Genomic DNA, 22,459 nt, shown 5'->3' with positions numbered 1-22,459 from the left:
GATTTATGAATCACTATAGTAGGCAGGGACAGATCCCACAGAGCAGGTGGGAAAGCTCCCACTCAGGATTTTCTTTGTTTTTCTTTTTTCTACCTTGTCATGCCATTTTTAACATTCCACCCATTAGACCAGTTGTTTCCTTCTTTAGCAATGGTGATCCATGAGTCTCTTCTATAGGAGTAAATTAATTTGGCTTCTTCCACACTCAAAATTAATGCGTGTGCTTTTGTGTATTTGTCTTTTACAACATACTTAACTATGTTGAATCAATGTTTTACAATTTGTGTACTTTTAGTGAACTATCTGAACAATGCTGGAAAAATAGTACTTTACATGTCACTTTATTTAAAAACAAATCTTACTATCTTTTTTAAACAATATGTTTATTGACATTTTGCTTGTCAGAAATGGGCATGTGTTCACATGCGTTAAAGGAGCAATATGCGTAATTTCCTTATTTTACACAGGAATAACTAAAAAATAGGTATGTGAGGAACTAAAGCTAATGCTTCAGATAGACTATAATCTGACATCACACAGCATCTCTCCATGTTGTTTTGATGTCTCCAGTCTCTTTTACGTAACATAATTTTACATACATGTACATGCATGTGAACAGTTGCCACAGTTAAAGCCGAGCAGCCTTGAAGCTACATGGCGGAGACCACACCCCAGCAGATCAAAATGTGAGGGGAAAGGAGGGGCCGGGTGGCATCTATAGTGGAGGTGGAGAGGCGCAGCTTGTCACACATCTTGTTTTGGTCTACAGGCAGTGCTCAAACACAAGTTTGTGGTGAAATATCGCTTATTGCTCCTTTAAAGAAAACAAACCTAGCAATCAAAATAATACATTTTCAGATATGCATAATACCAGGTCAAAATAAAATCTATTTTTCCCCTTCATTTTTTATGTATAATTCTTTGCGGTTTACAAATATTTATCCATTTGACATACTAAAGGATATATACACGTTTCACATATATGCTACTCTCTTTCTAAAGGGAAAGTTTTTAACATTTGCCTCACCCAAAACTCAAGACTTGTTTTTAACTTGCAAAAGGCTTATCTCTATTCTTAATTTCTGCAATCACTCTTCGTGTATATGTGATGATTTGTGTATAATCCTAAAATAATAAAACTGGATTTATTGGAACATTTTTAGAATTTATTATTTCTTTTATATAATAATTATTCTGTTATTTATTTAATATACTCACAGAACCTTTTCACATCAGGGCATTCCCGCATACAACGAAATAAAGTTCCCTTCCACAAATTTTCTACAAACATCCAGGATATTGCTTTTGTACCTCTTTAAATTGGGGTCATGTATGTTCTCATCAGTCAGTTATACTGTAACAGTCAAAATCTGCTATTGATTTTATTGAGTGGGGGCTTTAGTAGTCTAGGTTTTTAAACTATCAAGTGGGAGGTAATTGAGTCCGTCATGTAAACTATCTTTAGATAAAAAAATGTTTCTGTATTTCAAATTCTAGCTGTTGTCTCACTTGTAACTTTCTAGATTTAGTTGAGGTATAACGATTTATGTGTCCTTTTAAAGAAAGCTTTAAATGTCAGAATCTCTTCTTTAGCACCAACATTCTTATTTTCAGTATTCTCCATATGTCGGGGCAAATGTTAGTTTTTGTATCACTGTTGGCTTCTACGTTTACGCTACGTTCTCTGCTCTAAGCCCTAAAGTGTGCTAACTGTGCTTGTGTGACTGTTCTTCCCAGCTCCTTACCATAATTTGGCAACCTTGCTTCTTAGTTGTAGTGTGCACATGTTTTGAAAGGTGTTGTCATTAAAATCAGCCCTAAACTTCAGGATTTTGAATGGAGTAGAGATAAGCTTGACTTTCTACCTCATACCCATAACCAGAAGTCTAATAGCTATCATTATTTAAAAAAATTACCTAAGCAATAAACAGTTTTGGTATCATGAAGGGTTAATTTTCTGATGATGTACTTTCGTTTTTCCTGTACCTCACTCTGCACCCATCCCTGTGAGTGGTTATATGCTCGTTGTAAAGTGATAGAGTAACATGATTTAAAATTACTATAACAAGCTGTAAAAGTTTTTCCCGGTCAATCAATAGGCTTCCATTAAGTTTAAATCTTTTAGCATCTACCGTTTGGAGCCTGTGTGTCTGCTTGCATCTGAGTTTATGCCTTTAGTGTCAGGTAGGTTTTAAAATGGCTAAACTGATTTGTTTAAGGATTTACATTTATTTGAAAGGGAAAATTTGGGTTATGCTTACTGAAAAATTTAAGTTTACAGTAAATACTGTTTTATTTTGTGAAGTGAAGAATATAGTTTGGGCTTGAGATAATAATCACACATCCCCTAAGTCCCATTGCCACTGTTTTTCGTGCTGCCTGGTAGAGTAAGGTGTCCCATTTCTTTTGGTTTAGTGGTCACATAATCCTTCAAACAGAGCAGGAAAGGTCCATTTAGAATGTTGGAGGACCACCACGCCTTGGTTTCCCCTAGAAATGGAACACCCCTTCTTATCTAGCAGCAGGGTTCAAGAAAAAAAAAAACATAGGTAGAACAGCTTTGATTAGAATGAATGCAAGTTGAAAACTGCGTAAAGTGAAGCTTAGTAATGGGAGAAAACTAGAGCAACGTTATAATATAAATAGAATATAGTGAAGTCTTTCTAAAAAAATGCGTTGGTTAATTGTGATTTGAGTAAAATCTGCCTTTTGCTTCATACAAGAAAACTTCATCACTTTCTGACTTACCAGCAACTAGTTTTATACGGATTATCCCAAGGCAGCAATCATGCAAAAACTAAGAGTACTTCAGTCCTTCAAGTTACTGTATCATCGTCAAACAGTGTTTTCAGTCGTACTGCACTTTACACTGATTCTAAGAAGATTAGACTTTCGAGTTTTCAACCTACCACTCACCACCCAGTGCCAATGGTCAACAACTGATTCTTCTGTGCAGCTAACTCTGGCCCCTCCTTCTTTAGCCCATATGGTAGAAATTCTTTTCAAGCAATGAAAGAACAATAAAGAAACAATCCCAGTGGAGGTCAGAGGTGAGACTGTCACTGCTCCATCATCACGCCTTTCTTCCCACTCTGTGTTACCCTGACTGAGTGGTTGTAGGTGTCTTGATGGGTTACAAATGTTTTAGTAGACCCCAGGCACCAGACCAAATGTTGATGAAAGTGTTTAACACCACTGTTCATTCCCGACCCGTTCTGACTTTATTTTTCTTCCCCTCTCCACAGTTCCTTGCCGACTAGCTTGCATGCTCTAGGACATTTTTAGAACCACTGCTTTGACCACCAGTAAATGTTAAACTCCTTTTTCCTGCCGAGGCAAAGAATTGAACAACAGAACAAAAACAATCTTTCCTCATTAAACCACGGCGTGGATTTTCCTGGGGTGGAGAATTTCAGAGCAGAAATGGACCTTAGAAAAAGAAGAAACCAGCTCAACTCCCACACAGTGTCTCTCGTGTTCCACAAGGCATTAAGGCAGAAAGGATTGCTATGCAGCAGTGTATGAGAGTGAACAGGCAGATTTAAAGTAGATCATGTTAAAACAGTTGTTGGTTTAAATACAAATTGAAGTGAATAGCTGGGGATTAGCAGATGTATTGTTGAGCCACAGAGGTGTTTCTCCAACCTAATCCCCTAGTATCCCCATCACTTCCTGGTCAGTTAGTCAGTTCACATCAAATAAAAGGATAACGGTTTCTAAAAGTGAAACACAAAAGGATAAAGTGGTATAATTTTGGTGACTGTGTATTATATACAGATCAGTGTGACTTGAAAAGTTTAATCCAATATTAAGGGTTGAGTTAGAGGCTTAGAGTTCGATTGTTGACGATGGCCAGTGTTTTAATTTCACAGAACTACTGCAGATTTTAGGCATTTGAAACCACATGGAACAGTGTCACCAGAAGTTTTTTTTTCTCTCAGACTCCACATGTTGTCTCAATTGAGAAACTGCAATCTTCACAAAGTGAGCTACTCTTGTCTTTTTTATTTGTACTGTGGAACACACGCTATATGGACAATTAACTATCCATATATTGTTTTGACCTCAAAGATGCTTTATTAATTTCTCTCTCTAATCTTTTACAAGGTAGAGCCAAATGGACAAGTAATGAATGACAGGTGATTTTAAAGGGAAAAAAAGACATATTTAAACATGAAGTGTTTGTTCTTCTAAGACTCTGGCTTTGATATATAGCAAAACCAAAGTGCGTCAAGGTAAGCTTTTGAAGCCAAATTAACAGTAGTTCCTGATGTCTTGTTTGAAGTGTACTTTAAAATACATCGACAGTTGTAGTTCTATTTAACTCCTATGCTGTTAACCTATCAGCAGATTAGTTCCCCCGGCTCAGGCTATCCGTGCACCGCACGGGTCTGCCGACGTGAATGTTTCAGGAGAAGTGCTTTTCAGGGCCAGCCCGGGTTCCTCCAGACCTGCTGAAGAGTAAGGTCAAACTGAGCTGACTCAAAAGGAGTTTTGAGTGAACACACTGCTTTCCAGTGATTGGCCAAGGGGCATGGAGAAATTAGGTTTTTCTCTGAGGAAGTCCAGAAAAACTGAAGCGCAATGACAATAATATGACGACCACTATGAACAGAGTGGGTCAAACCAAAACATAATTTTATTATTTGAAAACCATGAACCACACCTGAAGAAAAAAAAAAGTAAAAAGTACACTTAAGCTTTCTATACCCAGGCACACTGTATATCAGATCTGTGGATTAGATACGTGGATTTGTCTAAGCTTTCTCTCATTTTATACACATTGAAAACTATTAAGTTTTCAATGTGTGTAAGTTTCAATGCAAACTTTCTGCATGTGTGTATGCAGAAAGTTTTTTGTTTTCATTTATACCTCTTTAACAGAACATAGGGTTAGAGTTGTACCAAATTGGCGATGAGTAATTGGCCACAGCATCTCTTAGTGGCTCACCTCTGGTAAACTAAATCTCCTACAGATTAAAATCAATCAAATAGGTTTTTCAAACTTGAATAAAGATAAACGTCCTAACATCCCTGTTAACAAAAATTTACTTTCTAAAAACACAAATATAGAAAATGTTCTCTTCAATGAAAGAGGTTTGAAATATTTCATTGCATTCTGTCAGCATGCTGAAAATGATTCAGACTGGAACGTCAGCTAAGGGACTGACCTCAGGGATCAGCTGTGGTATTTCGTCTGAATGAGCAAAAGCCATTCAAATGCTATTAATCTATGAAACAGAGAACCATTCCAGCTGAAGATTCAGAAATAGGCAACTTCATTTGTTGCCTAAATTAGAAGCTTTACAAAGTCTGCTGGTTTACGTCCTCCTCTCGTGTGCTCTCTTAACTCTAACACTTCTTCCCGAAAGGTTGCCATGCTTCATTATCATCTGTTCTTCAGACATCATTCCTTCAATCAAGTACAGCCAACTGTCATTCTTTTGAGCTTTCTCGTCACTAGCCTTTTGTCTGCGTCTGTTTTCTCCTTTGGGTTTACTGCTCATCCTTTGCTTGTGCCAGTGTGAGCCATTTATCATGCACCCAGCATGAGGGTGACTGGTGAAGAAAAGCATGTGTGCGTGTTCATTTTGTGTGAATGTGTGTGATGCATGTCTGTGCTGATTTGCTTGAAGACAAGATATCATATGTAGATTGAGAAGTGACCCCTTCAAAAACAGTTACTCAAAGGTATTGAAGACTGGCCCCATGAAGCTCACAAACACCCACACTCACACAGTTTCACAGCTATTGGGGGCAAATGCTGCCACAGTCTTTAAAAGGCTTCCCGCAGTTAGACATGCTTGAAATGACATTCTGGTTCACTGGAGAGGGGGAGTGAGAGGAGGAGTGGAGAAAAGACAGACAGAAGCAAAGGCTCCCCCCTTTGAGGGAGGGCAGGCAAATTTGCGCTTTACGAAGCAGTTAAAAATATGTACTATTAACAAGTAAAATATCTTAAAGGGGCCTAGTCATGTACTCTGACATTACGAATTTCTACGGCAGTCGCACTCTCTGGTTGCATGCAAAGGTTTTCCGATTAAATTATCGTGCCCTTTTGGTTTATTATATTTTATTTCTGTGTTTTATAGTTTGTTTTTGCTCTATTTGTTAGTAAACAAAACACTTGTCTATTTTTCCCATAACAAGACCATGTGACCGGAAGTAGGGTATTGCACATATGCGCAATGAGTAAACAAGGAGCAGCAATGGAGCCGAGCGAGTCAGCAATGCCCAGGAGAGATGCAAAAAGAAAGATGTTAAGTAACCCTAATGCTGCGTTCACAGTAAACACGTTTTGAGCATCAGGGGCATCTGGTTTACATGCAAGGTCTATGGTGGACGCGCCTCTAGGAGCGTCGAGAGGTGCGGTTTCAACCGTCGGGAACAGCGTGTTTTGAGCATCTGAGTGTCTGAAGTGGCAGATGCTAGAGTTGAAAAATGTGAACTTTTGCAGCTGGACGTGGAGCATCAACCAGTCAGAAAGTGGGGGATTTTCCAATGGGATGGAAGTAGCTAGGAAAGCGACAATGTGCTCATCCTATATTCCATGATCAGTCGAGCTATCACTACAGAGACAGTAAAGGATCTTACTTGGAAAAGGATTAGCAAGGCAGTTGGGATCTCGAGTAAGTTATCAAAACTTTTAACAGTAAATATTTCCCCGTATTTGAGAAAAAAAAACAGGGTAGCTCCACCCAATGCGCGTCAGACCAGTCTGTCCACAAGTAGAGGACGCATTTAGGCATTGCAGGACGCTCTACTGGCTCTTTCAGTAGCTGCATCAATTGTCACCATCTTGCTTTCTGATAGTGCCGCAGTACTGTCAGGAGATGGCACAACAATGTTTATTCATGCTGGTCACACCAGGGGCAAAGCTCTTTTCAGGCTCGAAAAGGACTAAGTAAACACTACCAGGATAAACGGTTGGCAAATATTGGTTTATTTGAAGATGAGTATGTTTTTTGTGTTTTATTTTATGGTCAAAATATGTGACAAGTCCCCATTAATAGGAAGAGTAAATAAGATCATTTTTAATTTTATAACATTGTAAAATAAAGCTTCTGACAAAATTGGCAAGCTATTACTTACATGTGATATTATTATTTGAAACCAGTAAGTTGAAACTGTTGTTAGCTTCATATTTTAATTACTATAAATGCAACATGTCTTTTTTTCTTTGCCGATACAGATTTTTTACCAGCCAGTTGCGATATGGACCAATTCAGATTTTTTGTTCTGCTAAAAAATATAGCTTAGTGTGTGGGAATTAACTACAGACCTGACATATAATCAAACTATGGAACTGCTTTGCTCCAAAAGGACTGTTGAGAGTCTATGTAGCTTAAACATTAAAAGTAGAGTTGGCCCAAACATGAGTTTCCTGACCAATAATGAATTCAGGTTCTCTTTGCGCTCTGAGCTGTCGACTATGATTCTAAGCCATTATTGAACTGAATTGAATTGAATTGAATTGAATTGCTTTTATTGTCCCCCGTGGGAGAAATTACGTTTCAGTACAACCCATCAAAAGAAATACAAACATGGGTAGACAGGCCACTGAGACCTTGCTGTCCTTTTCAAGGTGCTGCCTTTTGCAGAATATAGAAAATAATACATTGAAATGGTTGAAGGGGGAAACAGTGCATTTATCTTATCAATGGATAGTAGGAGAACACAGATAAGATAAAAATAAAAAAAAACCCTCAGCACAAAAAGCAACATACACACATCTTAAGCATAACTGGGTAGGTGCGATTGGTTCACGGGTGGGGGGGCATCCCAGTCTAGTTCCCCAAGTGAGCAGTGAGTCCGCGCGCATCCAACCTAGGTTTCCTGTCTCAGGGGGTAAAAACAAACAGGTACTGGTGGTGAGACAGAGGGGGGTGTATTTATAGCTATTTCCATGTGTGTGTATGTGTGCGTCAGTAAAGGCCTATGACTGACCAGTAGCCCCAGCACCCCCAGCCGCAGTCTTAGATGGTATGTTATCAGCAGTTATGATTTTTTTTTTCTTTCCAAGGACGGTAACATATTAAAAGAAACAAATACGTTGCAGTTTTTTGATAGAGGTAGTAGTTCTGAATCCAACAGAAAATAAAGCAATTAAAAGATTGCCCCTGTTTATAAAGCAACTCCTAGCTACCTCCCTTTTACCTGTTTCCATTAGGTTAAAAAAGTGCATTAATGTACTTGCTGTTGATTGATTTGTGTATGGAGTGAATATTGTGGGAGTTCCTAGGTGTGCTATACTTCATAAATAAGGTGACCTGTTCATACCTGATCAGAGCCAATAAAAGGGAAAATTGGCCAGTTTTAATCTCTTGTCAACCGATTGTTGCAACATTACATTTTACTTCTCGCTCTATGTTCAAATCACAGCTAGAATTTCATTGAAAAATTGCTGGACATCAGCAATGGGTATGGAATATGGTATTTGTACAAACTTTTAAAGCTGTTACAGGAAAGGTAGCTGTCTGCTCATCGAGTACCTTTGTTTTCTTTCTCTCTTTAAAGAAATTATCATCCTTATCCCCATTCTGTGACTAATGAAAACCAAAAAAGTGGAAAGCAAAAAAAAATATATATATATATATATATTTATCTATACATATTGTTTCATATTTATATATCTACATATATAATGAATTGGGGGGAAAAAACAGCTCTTCATGTAGTGATAGATCAGACCTGTGATGCATTTTCTGATGCTGAAAGGATAGAGTTCAAAGCAGAAACATACACACACAGACACACAGAGTTATGTCAGCAGTAAATGCCTTAAAGGCAAGAGGATAGCTCTGGAAAGGAAATGGTCTATTAGAGTGTCTCAGCCCATTTATTTATTAGTATAAAAGCCTCTGGCCTGGGTGATGTAATCTCTAACAGCTCCTTTAAAGTGTCTCTGCCAGGCACCTGAACAGCTTACCACTGTGAGAAAAGGTGTCCTATGCAAGGTTTAAAAAAAAATAAAATAAAAAAATCTCTCTCAATACAAATTTTAAAATGTTCACGAATAAAACTTTGCTCCCAGTGAAAAAAATTTCAACCTTTAGCACAGTTATATGTGCTAAAGGTAGAAGTCTAATAGTCTAATATATATATATATATATATATATATATATATATATATATATATATATATATATATATATATACTTTGTTGTGTGTTCCCTGTCTGACAATGTGGCATTAGGAGACTATTTCATGTTCACTTTGTTTTGCCACATTTTAAGTCGACACTTTTTATTGTTACTTCAGCTCCTGAGCTGCTGGTGAGGGGTGACATTTTTCGTCAACTGCTCACTCCTGTGGCTGTCAACACAAAGGACCTGAGCCCTGTCTTCACAGTTATGGTGCATTCTCTTTGTGCTTGGAAGTTAAATTTTTAAACCCAGTTGGAAATACAAGAGGAACCGTTCAATGAAGTTTGAATTTGAATCTCAAACACTGCATGTGAAATGTAGAACTGAGGAATAAACTATTTCTTAGCACTCTGACAGTTTGCATCAACCTACCTCTGCACAATCCTTATTTATGGACAACTTCCTTTGGTGTTGAATGCATTAAACGTAGAGGCATATATTGCCCTTAGCTTAGCTTAGGCTTTGACGTGATTCCCAGATCTAGATTGGCATCAGGCCACATTTCACACAAATTAGGAAGTGTGTATGTATATTTTGATATCACTAAATTACATGATATATATTTGTACTAGAACAGATACCACTGGAAGCCTACGTGAATAATGACTACCTGACAAACCTGGTGGTCAGCAGCACACAAACGCCACAGGAGGCATTACTTTCCCTACTCATTTCAAGTCTATATACCTTAGACATTCAGCACAAGTGGTAGTCCTGTCTACTTTACTATCAGGACTCTGCAGTTATTGGGTGAACAAGAAGTTGAATTCAGAAAGTCAGTAGACTGCTTTGTGTTGGAACAATCATCTCATCTTAAACAGATCAAAACAAAGGAGATGATTGTAGATTTCAGGAGAAACACAAATATATAAAACACTATTTCTGTCATTGGAGAAGTGGAAGCTATGGAGGAGTATACATATTTCACCTAGACAAGAGACTGGAGAGAAGACAAACAGGTAAAGCTATACACAAGGAGGGGTTAAGCAGACTGTACATCTTGAGGAAGCTTAGTTCCCTCAATATTTGCAGAAAATGTAGATCTTCTGTATGGCTGTTGATGTCAGTGATCTACTTGGACACATCAGTGTTAGTGATTAAAAAAGTGAATCAAACTGATAAAAAAATAACTCTTGCACTGGTCTGTGGACTGCGTTGTAAAGCATCCTCTTCACGAGACTGTAATAAAACAAAAGGGTCTCTTCAGTCAGAGTCAGAGGCTTCTTCAAATCTGCTGTAATACAGACTGTTCCGTGAGATCCTTCCTGCCCACAGCTATAACCACTTCTAACAACTGAGAAGGAATCTAGAAAGTTAGATTTACTGCAACATTTAATTTCCCTCTTGGATGAATAAAGTATTTACATTTTTTTTCTGAATTAATACAAAATAATTTTTTTCAGAAGACTTTATGTTCCAGCCTATTTTAATTTACAGTGGTTGTGATGCCCTCCTGTGTGTGACACTTATGAAATAGGGTAGGTCATGATATCTGATCAAACCAAATTAACTCTGCGCAACCTCCTGCTGACAGAGCATTATTTTTAGTAGACATGTAGGAACATATTTCCTTTTTCAAGACTCTGAGTAAGTCAGAAAGCATTTTTAGATCACAAGTTGTTTGTTTGGGTACAAAATGTCCCACAAAAGCAGAGGGTTTTAAACATGTACCTGGAAAAAGTTGAACATGAAAAAAAAAACAAAAAAAACAAGAAAAGCTCAACATTTGCAGTAAAGAAGCAAAACGTCTAGGAGCCTCAGTTACGAGCCTCGTGTTTACAATAAAGCCATCGCTCACAGCTTGCCACTGCTCCAAAACGCTGCGCAATCAATTATAACATTATTTTCTCAACTCACACCTTGCAGGTAGAAGTTACAAACAGTTGTAACAAGCCCCAGAATCCCTCGAATCCCAATGCTTGTTTTTAGTTCCCTCCATACCCTCCTAACTTTTTTCCCCTTAAACCCCGTCTTGCTCATGTCTGCTCCCTGCCCCCGTTTTCTTTCCATCCCTGTGTGAGTGAATATGAGTGTGTATGTGTGGCTGAGCAAGTCAGCCCTCCCCACAAGGAGAGTGAAGTTAACCCCCACTGCTTTCCTCTCTCTCTCTCTCCTGTCTCTTTCTCTCTCAGCTGGCCTCGCTGCTACTGTCAGACCAGGTTGGAGGACAATCAGCACCAACGGCTGCTGCAAATGCTGGTGTGTTTTGTGTGGTGTGGGCTTTCTCACTTTGCAACAGACCCACACACTCACACAGTGGCTTGCATGCCTGATACTCCCCCCCCCACCACCCTGTCTTGCTCACGCTCCCTCTCTGACACATACTACACACACTCACTCAGACGGGGAGCCAGTGTGTGTGAGCGGCGGAGCCTGGCGTTTGGAGAGAGCTGAAGAACAGAGCACAGTGGAAAAGTGAGGAGCAGAAGAGGGAGACTTGTACCATGCCAAGGCAGAGAAAAGCGCCGAGAGGCTGCCTCTGTCTCTGGAGCCGGAGTCCTCTGTTATTGCTTGGACTATTTTCTCTCCAACAACACGCCAGCGGTGAGTTAAAGTAAACTTTCTCATTCACTGCTGCCCTTAACACACGGGCTGTTTTTTTTTTATCTTTCCTTGGCTGTGCTGGGATGTCGCGCTGCTGCAGCTCATTAGATGCGCTCTTTTAACAGTATTAGAAAAGTGTAAACTGAGCTTACGTTTACTTTGAGTTGTGAACTGGGCAAGCACACCTAGAGCAATATTTAATCAGCAGCAGTTTTAAAAAGGAAGTTTCAGCAGAATGAGTTTATCAGCATTTATCAGCCTTTATTTCAGTTATGTGTTTCTTTTGTCTTTTTTACTCTTTAATCAGTGAATATATTTCTATAAATAGCTAATAAGTTTAAATATATTATGACAGTTGTTTGAACATAAATATTTAAAAAAATATTACAAAAATATAAGAAAAAAAAAGTTTTTTATTACGGAGTTCCATTGGTGTCAGCGATTAACAATAAAGAACATACAAAAAATACTCCGCCATGGACTGACAGTTGTTACAATTCCCAGCATCTGTTCCATTGAATGTATGCATGTTTTATTATCTACAGTGGGACAGTTGAGGTGTTGTAAGGAGAGTTTGTCAGATACATCTTCATGATTTGTCACATCATCATGAATTTAGGAAAGATCGGCTTTTTGCTTTTAAAACTTTGTTTCTTTTTCTAGAAGGTTGTATGAGGATTCATTTCAATGCTGTTAAAATGTGCGGACCTAGCAAATTTAGTGTTAAAAGGAATGGTTTGATTTTACTAACATTTTCTTATTAGGGGAAGTAATATTAAAATTCTGGAGTGGCACAGGCAGACTCAGACTTAGATCTGATTGGGAACCTGTAGAGATTAGGGGGATGGCAAAGAGGCCTCTCAACACCCCACAGATAGAGCTCATCCCCAAAAGTAATTATCAAAATACCATAGGAAACCTGCAAAAAGCTGGTCAGCAGTTACAAGAATGGTTTGATTGGCATGTAATTGTAACGCCATGTAACTCTGACAAACTATAATTAAAATATAAATAAACACTGATACATTTTTGTCAAAATCCATTGTCTTTTTACCAGGCATTGTTTTTTTTTGATGAATCCATGTCTCATTTCCGAAGCAAACCTCTTGGTTAAATGAAAATGACTTTAAATCTAAATCTGTCTGGGTATGAATAATTTTGGTCTTTATTACAAAAAAAAGGATTCAAAGACATCTCTACCTCTTTGATCGTGATTCTTTCATTGCTGTTCAGTTTAGAGACTCAATTGTGTTTAATTCAGGAGCCCTTATACTTTACACCAGTGAGTGCTCATGCGTTAGACTCCTGTGCGTTAAGATTGTCCGGTGCTCATGCCATCCCTCTCTCTTGTCTGTCTCTCATGTCATTGTCGCTGGCTGGATATCCTCTGCAGTTACAACTCTTTTCCCTGAATTTGTTTTGACGCTACGATAACCAACTCTTGGATGAGTAGTTGTTAAGAAAATTTACACAGACACACACAAACAGAGGTTTAGAATGCTTTTCATAATAACAGTGTCCGTTTGGTCTGAAAAGTCCCAGAACAGCAGCCCGGGAGTGATGCACATCTGATATTAGATGTTATATTTACTGGCGAAAATATACATTTCAGTTTTTATTAAGGGAAAAAAAAAAAACTTGTTCCATGGTTTTGGTTTCAGATTCTGAGATATAATTTAGCTACAAACTTGCTGCACAACCTTTTCATGCATGAAACAGTTTAGTCCTTGATATGTGGAAATTTTGGGCAGAATGCTCAGAATGTTTCAAAAGAATCATTCAAGGTTTCATCAGGCTTTAATTCAGTTTCTTCAAAATTCCACAGAGACGGCACTAAATCTTGCTTTCTCATCTTTTTTCCCCCAAATCCACTTTTTTAAGTTACAGTGCCTCATAATGCTTGGTGGACGATAAATACACAAATAGTTTTATCTTAGAAGCATTAGATAAAAAAAGGAATCATTTTGTATTAATAGATCAACAACACAGTCACATAGAAAACAGCATAACTTGCCTGTAATTTTTGCACAGCCACATGTTAATAATCTCCCCTACTGACAAAGATGCCCAACTCATGACAAAGTAACATCATAGGTGTCCATGAAAAATTCAGTTTGGTAGTATTCATGAAGTGTAGTGAGATGCTATGAAAGGTGCCAATGTTTTATTGGAGTCTGTGAAAGGTACAGTCAGCTTCTAAACACATCTTTAGGAAGTGAAATTTATAAGAACACCCTTCTGTTCGATGTATCTTAGAGATAATTGATGTGTAGGAGGCACTGAGTCACTGCAGTTCCAGAATTTTTGCCTTTAATTCACTAGCCAGGCTAATGAACAGGCTAGTGATGTTTGACAGTAACGCATGGGAGCGTTATTGCCAAACCACACCCTAGAGCCAAGAAAATCAGAAACATTGATGTAAGTCAGCCGCCATAAAGCTGTGACACAGGCATACCAGTGGCTAGTTGAATTTACCCCCCCCCCCCCACCACCTTCCATCTCAGACCTATCAGAAATCTCACTCATTTAAGTCTTGTCAGACACTAACTACATTTACATGGACATACGTAATTGGAATGAAGGGCTGATCGGAATAAAAATGTGTCATGTAAACACAGCAATAGGAATATTGTGGTTGGATAAAGCTCAATCAGAATGAAATTGTATTGCGAATGAGACGTGTGGTTTATGGCGATTGACAATCCGATCAACATGCAAGTAAACGCTTGTCAGGATCGAGTTTTTTTTGAATGTGGCAAACTGACCTGAGTGCGCATGTGTGCCGCACATCAACGTGACGCATTTCTACTTTGAGTGGCTAGACACTATGTCGGGAAGCAAAACTCTCTGCGTTCCCTATACAACCTTTCTATTGGAAGCATTAATGGAGCTCAAAATTATTATTTATTGATAATGTTTTAACCATAATTAGAAACTGGTGCAAGTCCAGCCTGGGCACTCAGAAGACAAACAAACTTGTACACTACTGCTTTGTTTGCTATTTTTAGTTGTTCAGCAAAGACGGAAGTACTTTTTCGTCTGTGTTTGTTAAAGGGAAATTTGATAATTGTGTATGTCAGCTGTTGTATTCAGAATAAAGCTAGGTGCATACAAACTCAGAGCATGATCTGATTAATTGATCTTGTGCTCACATAAACGGTCTTATCGTGAAATTTTGTACATGTAAAACATAGCTAATGAAGCTGTGGAGGGGGGTCATTTAAATGTTCTGACATTACATTAAAAAACTATTTTTTGGTTTGGGATGTTATTTAATTATTAAAGTTGAATTGATTAAAGCTGTCAGAGATTTATTCAAAAACATTTAGATCAGGCTTGCAACAGTCCTGCTTATTTATTGACACATACAGTAGATGACTGACGGATCTGGAAAGGGGATCATTCAGTGGTTGACATGATGGATTGCTCGGAAAGCACATTTTTCCTCAGACTGACCAGGCCAATTTAAGTTATTCTGAAAGAAAGAAAGTAAAATAAATAAATTGAAAGTAGTTAAAGCAGGTGCAGTAAAATTATTCTTTTTCAAACATGTTTTTTTTTGTTGTTGTTGCATTTTTACTTCTATATTTTAGCTTTCTCTTCCCACACTCTCACTATGAAACAACTAAGACTACCTATGAGCTGAATTAGGTTCTAGAGTCAGCTAGTGGTTCTGCGGTTGAAGACAGGCTGCTGACAGCCCCTCTGTTATGTCTTTCAGAGGAGCACAGTTTGTCCTTTGGCATTTTTGTCATTGTCTCTGGAGCAAACAAATAAAGGACCTTCTATTCATTAGTTTACAAGGAGAGTGGGGACTGACTTCACACACTTTGTAAATTACGCACACGCACATATTTTGTGTTGTTTCACCTACACAAGGCTGTAGCCCTCAATGTGAGTTCTGGGAAGTGAAGAGGGAGTGTGATAGCTTACATTTCATTGTCCTTGGTGGGAATAACCACTACTGTATCAGTTTTCACAGTCAAAGCCTTCTGCCAGTTGCTTTGCTTTTGTCACCGCTTTCTAAAAAGGCTGTGGCACATCGCAGGAATAAATGCTCAGTTTTAAAGCAATACAATTTGTATTGGCTTCTTTTGTTCTGTGCAAGGCTACTGATATTGCTGAACGTGTCATTATGTCCATGCTTCATCTTTTTCCTAGACTTTTTCTAAAAGATCTGCTTGTTGTATTTATGTTTGGGAACGTATTCAGTTTTTGGGAAGAAGTTACCGTCCTTGTACAAACGTGACTTCAGAATTTCAGAATCAGATATTTTTTGTTAAAGGATAGTATTTTTAAGTGTTACTGTTCTTGAGAGCATTATAAAAATTATGCTTTTACTCCTCAGTCTAATTTGTTTCTTTTTTTTTTTTGTGGCCAGGACGCATCTCTTAACTTGGTGGAAACTGATTTATATTAGAACCACTAATGTACAGGCTTTGGAGCCTGTACAGTAAGCGATTCTGTTAGTAGCAGAAAATGTGTATAAGTTGTACTAAATGAATTCACACCTTGGACATGATCCTTTCTTTAGCACATACAGTGGTCTGCCACAGGGTGAAATGACCAAAACAAGGTCAAGAGGGCTCTTGGTAGAAGTCGAGTATGACATGTGAATGACAAAGCACTGACTCGACCTAATGCACAATGTTTCCCATAAAATGTCTAGGGTTGATACAAACATTGAGGGGATGGTTTTATTCAAATGACCTCTAAAATGTTTAGTTAATAGAAGTGTGGACAGTTTGAGACTGAAGGGTATTGTATCCTGTAATGGATACAGATCTGGTAACTTCTATCCCAGTCAGATTACCAGTCTGGCACTGACTTCTTAGGACGCAGCTGGAGCTGAGGAAGTAGCGTGTGTGTGTGTGTGTGTGTGTGTGTGTGTGTGTGTGTGTGTGTGTGTGTGTGTGTGTGTGTGTGTGTGTGTGTGTGTGTGTGTGTGTGTGTGCGTGTGTGTGTGTGTGCGTATGTGAGAGAGAGAGAGAGAGAGAGAGATACAAGTGCACTTTGCAACTGCTTAGTGCCCTTAAAAGAGGTTAAAATAGAAAAAGAAATGTGCTTCAGGTTCTTTAATAGATGTTGCAGCTTTGAATCCAACAGAAACAGTGGGAGTACTTGGGAGTTGCATTTAACAAACAAAGGTGAAAAGCAGGAGTTTTCAGTATCTATCTTGCTGATCATAGATCAGTTCAATTCAATAATGCTTTATTAATCCTAGAGAGAAATTAGACAAAAGCTGATCTGAAAGGATTATTGGCTGATTACAATCTGTGGATCAATGCTTGTCTAGTTAATGGTCATAGTTCAAAGCTAATTTCTTACTTTGTGCAGCTTGTGTCTGTATAGGAAAAACCTTTAATACAATGTTGTTATTTGCAAATAGATGGTGAGTAATGTCTGTCCAAGGTTTCTTACAAGCATAACATTACCTATTACTTTTGGCCCAAATCCATCCTATTTAACTGATATAACAGCTGTCGTGATGCAAAAGTATTATTGAAAATACAGGAAATAAAATGTTTATAAATGCACACTTTGTCTGAGAATACTTTTTATAGATCCAATCTATTATATTTGACAGATACATGAACGTCATGCTATCTATATGTTGTTGTCGTCTCAGCAAGTAACTCCACATCTTCCGATGTTCTTTAACTGTTTTTGTTTAGGAATTTACTATCACGTGTACTTTTAAATTGCAGTTTCTCCTAAATGAAACGTATAACTGTCTTCAGAAACATTTTCTAGAAACATTAGTTATGTAGATGCTTCAACGATTATTATGAGCTGTAGTCCTGATTGTGTGGGCTGCACATCATGGTAAACACAATAAAGTGATGGACAGATAACAGGTGAGGAGGAGCAGGGCATAGCTGGCTGTCACAACTGTACCACAGAGGGACTAAAGGGCTTAGAGTTTTCCATGCAGTCATGCTCCCTCCTTATGCTTCCCTCTTTCTGCTCTTGGTATCTAGATACATTATGTATATAGATATAATTGAGATGGTAAACAGGAAAAGGAGAGATAATTAACAAACAATACCTGTGAAAGCTCTGCCTATCTAATCTAGGTTTACATGATAAATACAAAAACTGATAACACTGAGAGCATTGTTGTTTTCATCATAAAGCTGCAGTAGGGAGTTTTGAGAAAACCGTGGACCTAGCCGGAAAATTTGAACTAGTACACCTTACAGGTCCCTCCTCCTTGCTTTCTGCTGCACAGCTCTCCCACCACAGCGGAGCCTGGCTTGCTGCTCTGATGTTTACCTGTCTTTGTTTTCTGAGCAGGTGCCACTCCAGAAATTGGCAGTTTTTCCTGTAATGCAGGTTGTTTTTCCTGCCCTTTCTCCACACAGCTGCAGCCCTCCGGCAATGTTGAGTTTGAATGAGGGGGTTTGAGCAGAGTGTAAACAAGAGCAATTGTAACCGCTAACAACCATTCAGAGCAAGACATTGCGCCAGGCTCTGATTGGTTGTTTCTGTCTGGGAGCGGTGTATTTCCGCAAATGGCAGTAGGATCGCTGGGAGGAGCCAGTGGAGCTTAATTTTTCTTCCCCACAGATCATCTGTTTCATAATTTACTGTCAAGGCATAGTGACAGTTTATCAGTTACTTTCAGTGGGCGACTGTGGCTTGATGGGTTCAGTAGTTGTCTGGCAATCAGAAGGTTGTAGGTTAGATTCCAGCTTCCCCTTGCCTCTTGGCAAGGCACTTAACCCCAAGTTGCTTACCAAGCTACGTCTCGGCGTATGAATGCGTGCGTGCTAGTGAGAGCGAAATCTGATATTTCACCAAAGTAGCTCATTGCTGCATCAATGTGACCCTAAATCAAGCAGGTAGGAAATGCAGAATAAGGATAGTGAAAACAGCACCCTTGTTGAGGAAAAAAAGAACAGAAAGGTCTCATATTTACCAAAAGTCTTGTTGATTCCAAGACTTTTGGGAAAATAGCCTGAACTGATGAGGTGCTCTATGGTGTAATCCGTGTCTTCGATACTGGGGACCCGAGTTTGAATCCCAGTTTTGTCAGGAAGTGCATCCGGCATTAAAACTTTACCAAGTCTGTATGCAAGTTGTAATGACTTGCTGTGGCAACCTCTGAATGAGAGAGAAGCCCTTAAACTCAAGTTTACTTGGATTATGTAGCAGGGCAATCATCTAAGGAGCACCAACATATTCACCTCTGAAAACAAATGGCTAAAAAAAAATGGACTAGCAAAATTCTGGGCTTTAATCGACTTGAGATTCTGCTACAAAACCCCAAACCGGTTATTTATTGTCTAAAATTCTCCAATTAAAAACAACTGTAGGCAAAAATTCCTCCATATTACAAGCAAAGACTCATCTTATGTCATAGTATGTACTGGTTGTTGTTGGACCCAAATGCAGAGAGGCAGAGGCAGCGAGAAATTATTGGTGGATTTAATGAAAATCAAAACTCACCAAAACACTGGATGATACAGGAGCAAGAGCAAGAACAAGAACAAGAACAAGAACAAGACATAGATTTGGGACTCAACCGTGGAAGCTATCAGGCAAAGTGACAGGAACCAAATACTAGAAACCAGCGGCAAGTGGGAAAATCAGAGGAGCATAAATACTGGGAGGATGAGAGCTGGAACAATGGCAAGGGTTGATTGACTAATTGATAGCAGGTGTGGAGAAGGAGCTGGAGGAAAAACTGAGAGAGTGGCAGCAGGGGGCGAGAGAGAGCAATATGGAAACAAGGAAGGGAATAAATATAACTATGAGGATAACTAGACACGGGGAATAAACTTAAGACTGTACAGAAGGGACCTGAAACCAGGCTGATCTAAGATATATAAGAAACACAGGACGACCAGGGGAAAACCTTGATGTAAGGAAAATAACTACGATAACTAAGAAAAGACTGAGATATCAACAAGGAATAAAACATAATCTAAAGATACCGAAAAGCTAAAACAGGACAAAAACTGTGCAGACCGTGGCATCCTAAGCTTTGCAAACACTTGATAGTAGTTTTTACTGCCAAGGGTGATATAACAAGTTTTTAGGTTTACTGGGCAATGACTTTCACATAGGGCCAAGTTGGTTTGGGTAGCTTTTTTCTCTTTGATTAAAGAACTTGTCATTTTAAAATTGAATTTCTGTGTTTACTCAGTATTTCGTTTTCTGATATACAAATCATGTAATCAGAAAAATGTAAGTTTAGCAACAAATAATTTTCCAGGGCACTGTATTAAAAATACAGGGGAATGGGCCTTAAGAGTCAGAAATGGGGACCATTGCCATAAACTACTACATTATTTCTTCTCCATCCATTATTTTTGTCACATTTTAAACAGTAATAATAGGTTTTTGTTGTTGGGTTGTGTTTACTCTAATTTTTGTTACTACTAAGAAAAGGAAACAGAGACAGACTGAATATGTAAGAGAGAGAAATAGAAGAGGAAGGAAAACCAGAAAAATAAATAATTTCACCCTGTAGTTGAGGGTCATTTGTGCATATCAAGAGTCATTCTTTTAACCAAATGGCTTTGCAGTTGAGCCAATCATCATACGCTGTAATAGGTACCTAATGGGTATCCAGATGGGAAAGGCCACTGAGTGTGTATGCTTATTTGCGTGCGGGGTTTCAGCTGGCAGCATGTTTGGCCAGTGAGATAGTTAAGAGAAGGCTTGGAGCCACTGATGGGTGATATGTGACTAAGTTAATGGGAGGCTAATCAGGCATAGGAGACACTGAGACCCATACAGCTGTAAACAACACTAACACAACCAACATAGTTCCTCTTCAACACGTGAACACACTGTAATGTCCACATTGTTCACATTATCAACACTAACGTTGAAATATCCCTTCAATAGCCACCTACACTCGTGCACATTTGAAAATGTACAATCATACACACTGACGGGAAAGTAACTGCTTGACTGAGCCGCTGCAGATGACTGAGACACCACAGACCAGAACTTTTGGAAATAAACACATAGCAGCTGTAATGTTAACACCGTCAGCTTTCCTTCTGCACACACACACACACACACACACACACACACACACGCACACACACACGCACACACGCACACAAACACACACAATCTCTCTCTGTCCCCATGACACAAAGCAAGACACTAACCAACATGAAGATTTCTAACTTTTCATACTCAGCAGGAGATGGTTGAATTCAGACTTTATTTATTCAACACGATGTTTCATGTTACCCTATTTGTAAAATATGTTGCCAGAATTGCAGATTGACATTCTGTTTATGTGGCATCAGAGTTTAAACAGTTTATAGGATCAATAACATTTTGCTCGTTACTTTTGCAATGTTTTGTATGTTGCCAAACTCAATTTTTAAAGCTGATTGAGGAAAACATTTAAATCCTTTATTTTTGGTCTCTTGACATTGTGGGAGGACATTTTGCTCACTCTTTTTCACAAGGTTAATACGAAACAGGGTAGTGAACTTTACTGGCATGTACTTATGCATACTTTAAGCATCTGCCTCAGTATTTATTTTGGTTTTTCAGATGTTCTGTATACTTTGTAATATGATGCTGTTGTTTGACCAGGTTGGAACTTTAACTGCCCCTCAGATCGCCTTGCATTGTTATAAATAGGACTTTATGACTGACTTAACAACACAGGTGTTGGGGCTAGAAAGAAAATATGACTATTCCCCCTCCACTTCCACGCTTGATCTCTGCTAAATTAGTTTTTTTTTACTAAATATGTGGATGATGATGGCCAAACATCTCCATTATTTCAATCTGATCAAAAGACACAGTTACAGATGCCTTATTTCTTTTGATGCAACTTTGCATCCCTAAACTGCAAGCCCTTTGATTTAGTCTTTTCCTAATTAGACGAATGCAAACTTCAACATGTAACATGCCAGCTGAAGCCTGTCTAAAGGGTTTGGTTTGTCTTTTGAGATTTTGGGAATTTATTTGAGCATTCCAAGGTTTGAACTCAGGGTGAACTTGCGGAGATGTCATTCAAGACAAATTGGCAACTGTCTTCACTGATTTTCAGCTGTACATCTTTCCCCTTTTAAAACAGTACATTCCAGATTGTTTGAAACTGTTTTATAGCCTCTGTAGATTGATAGGCAACTAACAATTGTACCTTTTGTGTATAATACAGACCTGCATGTTGCCAAAACGTTTGCTATTATACTGATACTCACACATGCTGATGATGAAGTAATTAACTTCTGAATTCTTAAGAGGGCTAATAGTTGAGAGTTAGTTTTTTTAGACAGATATTGGCTTAGTTTTTCATAAAGAGTGGCATGGTATAACAGTTGTCACTAATCAGAGAGTTTATTTATTTAATCTGAAGTCCTCATAGAGAGCAGATATTTTTTAATTAAGTCTCTCCCAATGCCTAAACACTTTAAATTGAAACAAGATGTACTTTGCTTTCAACATGATCCTAACTTCTCTATCCATCCATCCATCCATCCATCCATCCATCCATCCATCCATCCATCCATCCATCCATCCATCCATCCATCCATCCATCCATCCATCCATCCGGTTGCTGGGGTAACATATGCTATTTTCTAATAACAGTATTTTTTCAGTACAGTATTTTTTTATTTTGCACTTATTATACAGTCTTTTATTCTGTTTTCTTGTCTTCTGTATTCATTTTTTTTTGAATGCATGCTTCCATTTGTTTCCCTTAGCCGTTGGTACACCTGGAATTCTCCACTGTGGGACAGTAAAGGACATTTCTATTCTTCCATTCTATTCTCGCTTGAAAT

At 38.5% G+C, this 22,459-nt stretch overlaps 1 protein-coding gene across 1 annotated transcript in view; it reads left to right on the top strand.

The window, feature by feature from the left end:
- Positions 1 to 22,459, top strand: part of bmpr1ba (bone morphogenetic protein receptor, type IBa) — an 87,685-nt gene that overhangs the window by 42,927 nt on the left and 22,299 nt on the right. The window contains 1 exon segment of the mRNA XM_012882333.3: positions 11,279 to 11,690. Coding sequence (XP_012737787.2) covers positions 11,591 to 11,690 — 100 coding nt within the window. The 5' untranslated portion in view covers positions 11,279 to 11,590.

Source organism: Fundulus heteroclitus, chromosome 12 (genome assembly GCF_011125445.2).
Source record: "Fundulus heteroclitus isolate FHET01 chromosome 12, MU-UCD_Fhet_4.1, whole genome shotgun sequence".
Taxonomy (NCBI): Eukaryota; Metazoa; Chordata; class Actinopteri; order Cyprinodontiformes; family Fundulidae; genus Fundulus; species Fundulus heteroclitus.
The sequence above is the reverse complement of the archived record's forward strand: the minus strand, read 5'-3'. Positions and strand labels throughout refer to the sequence as shown.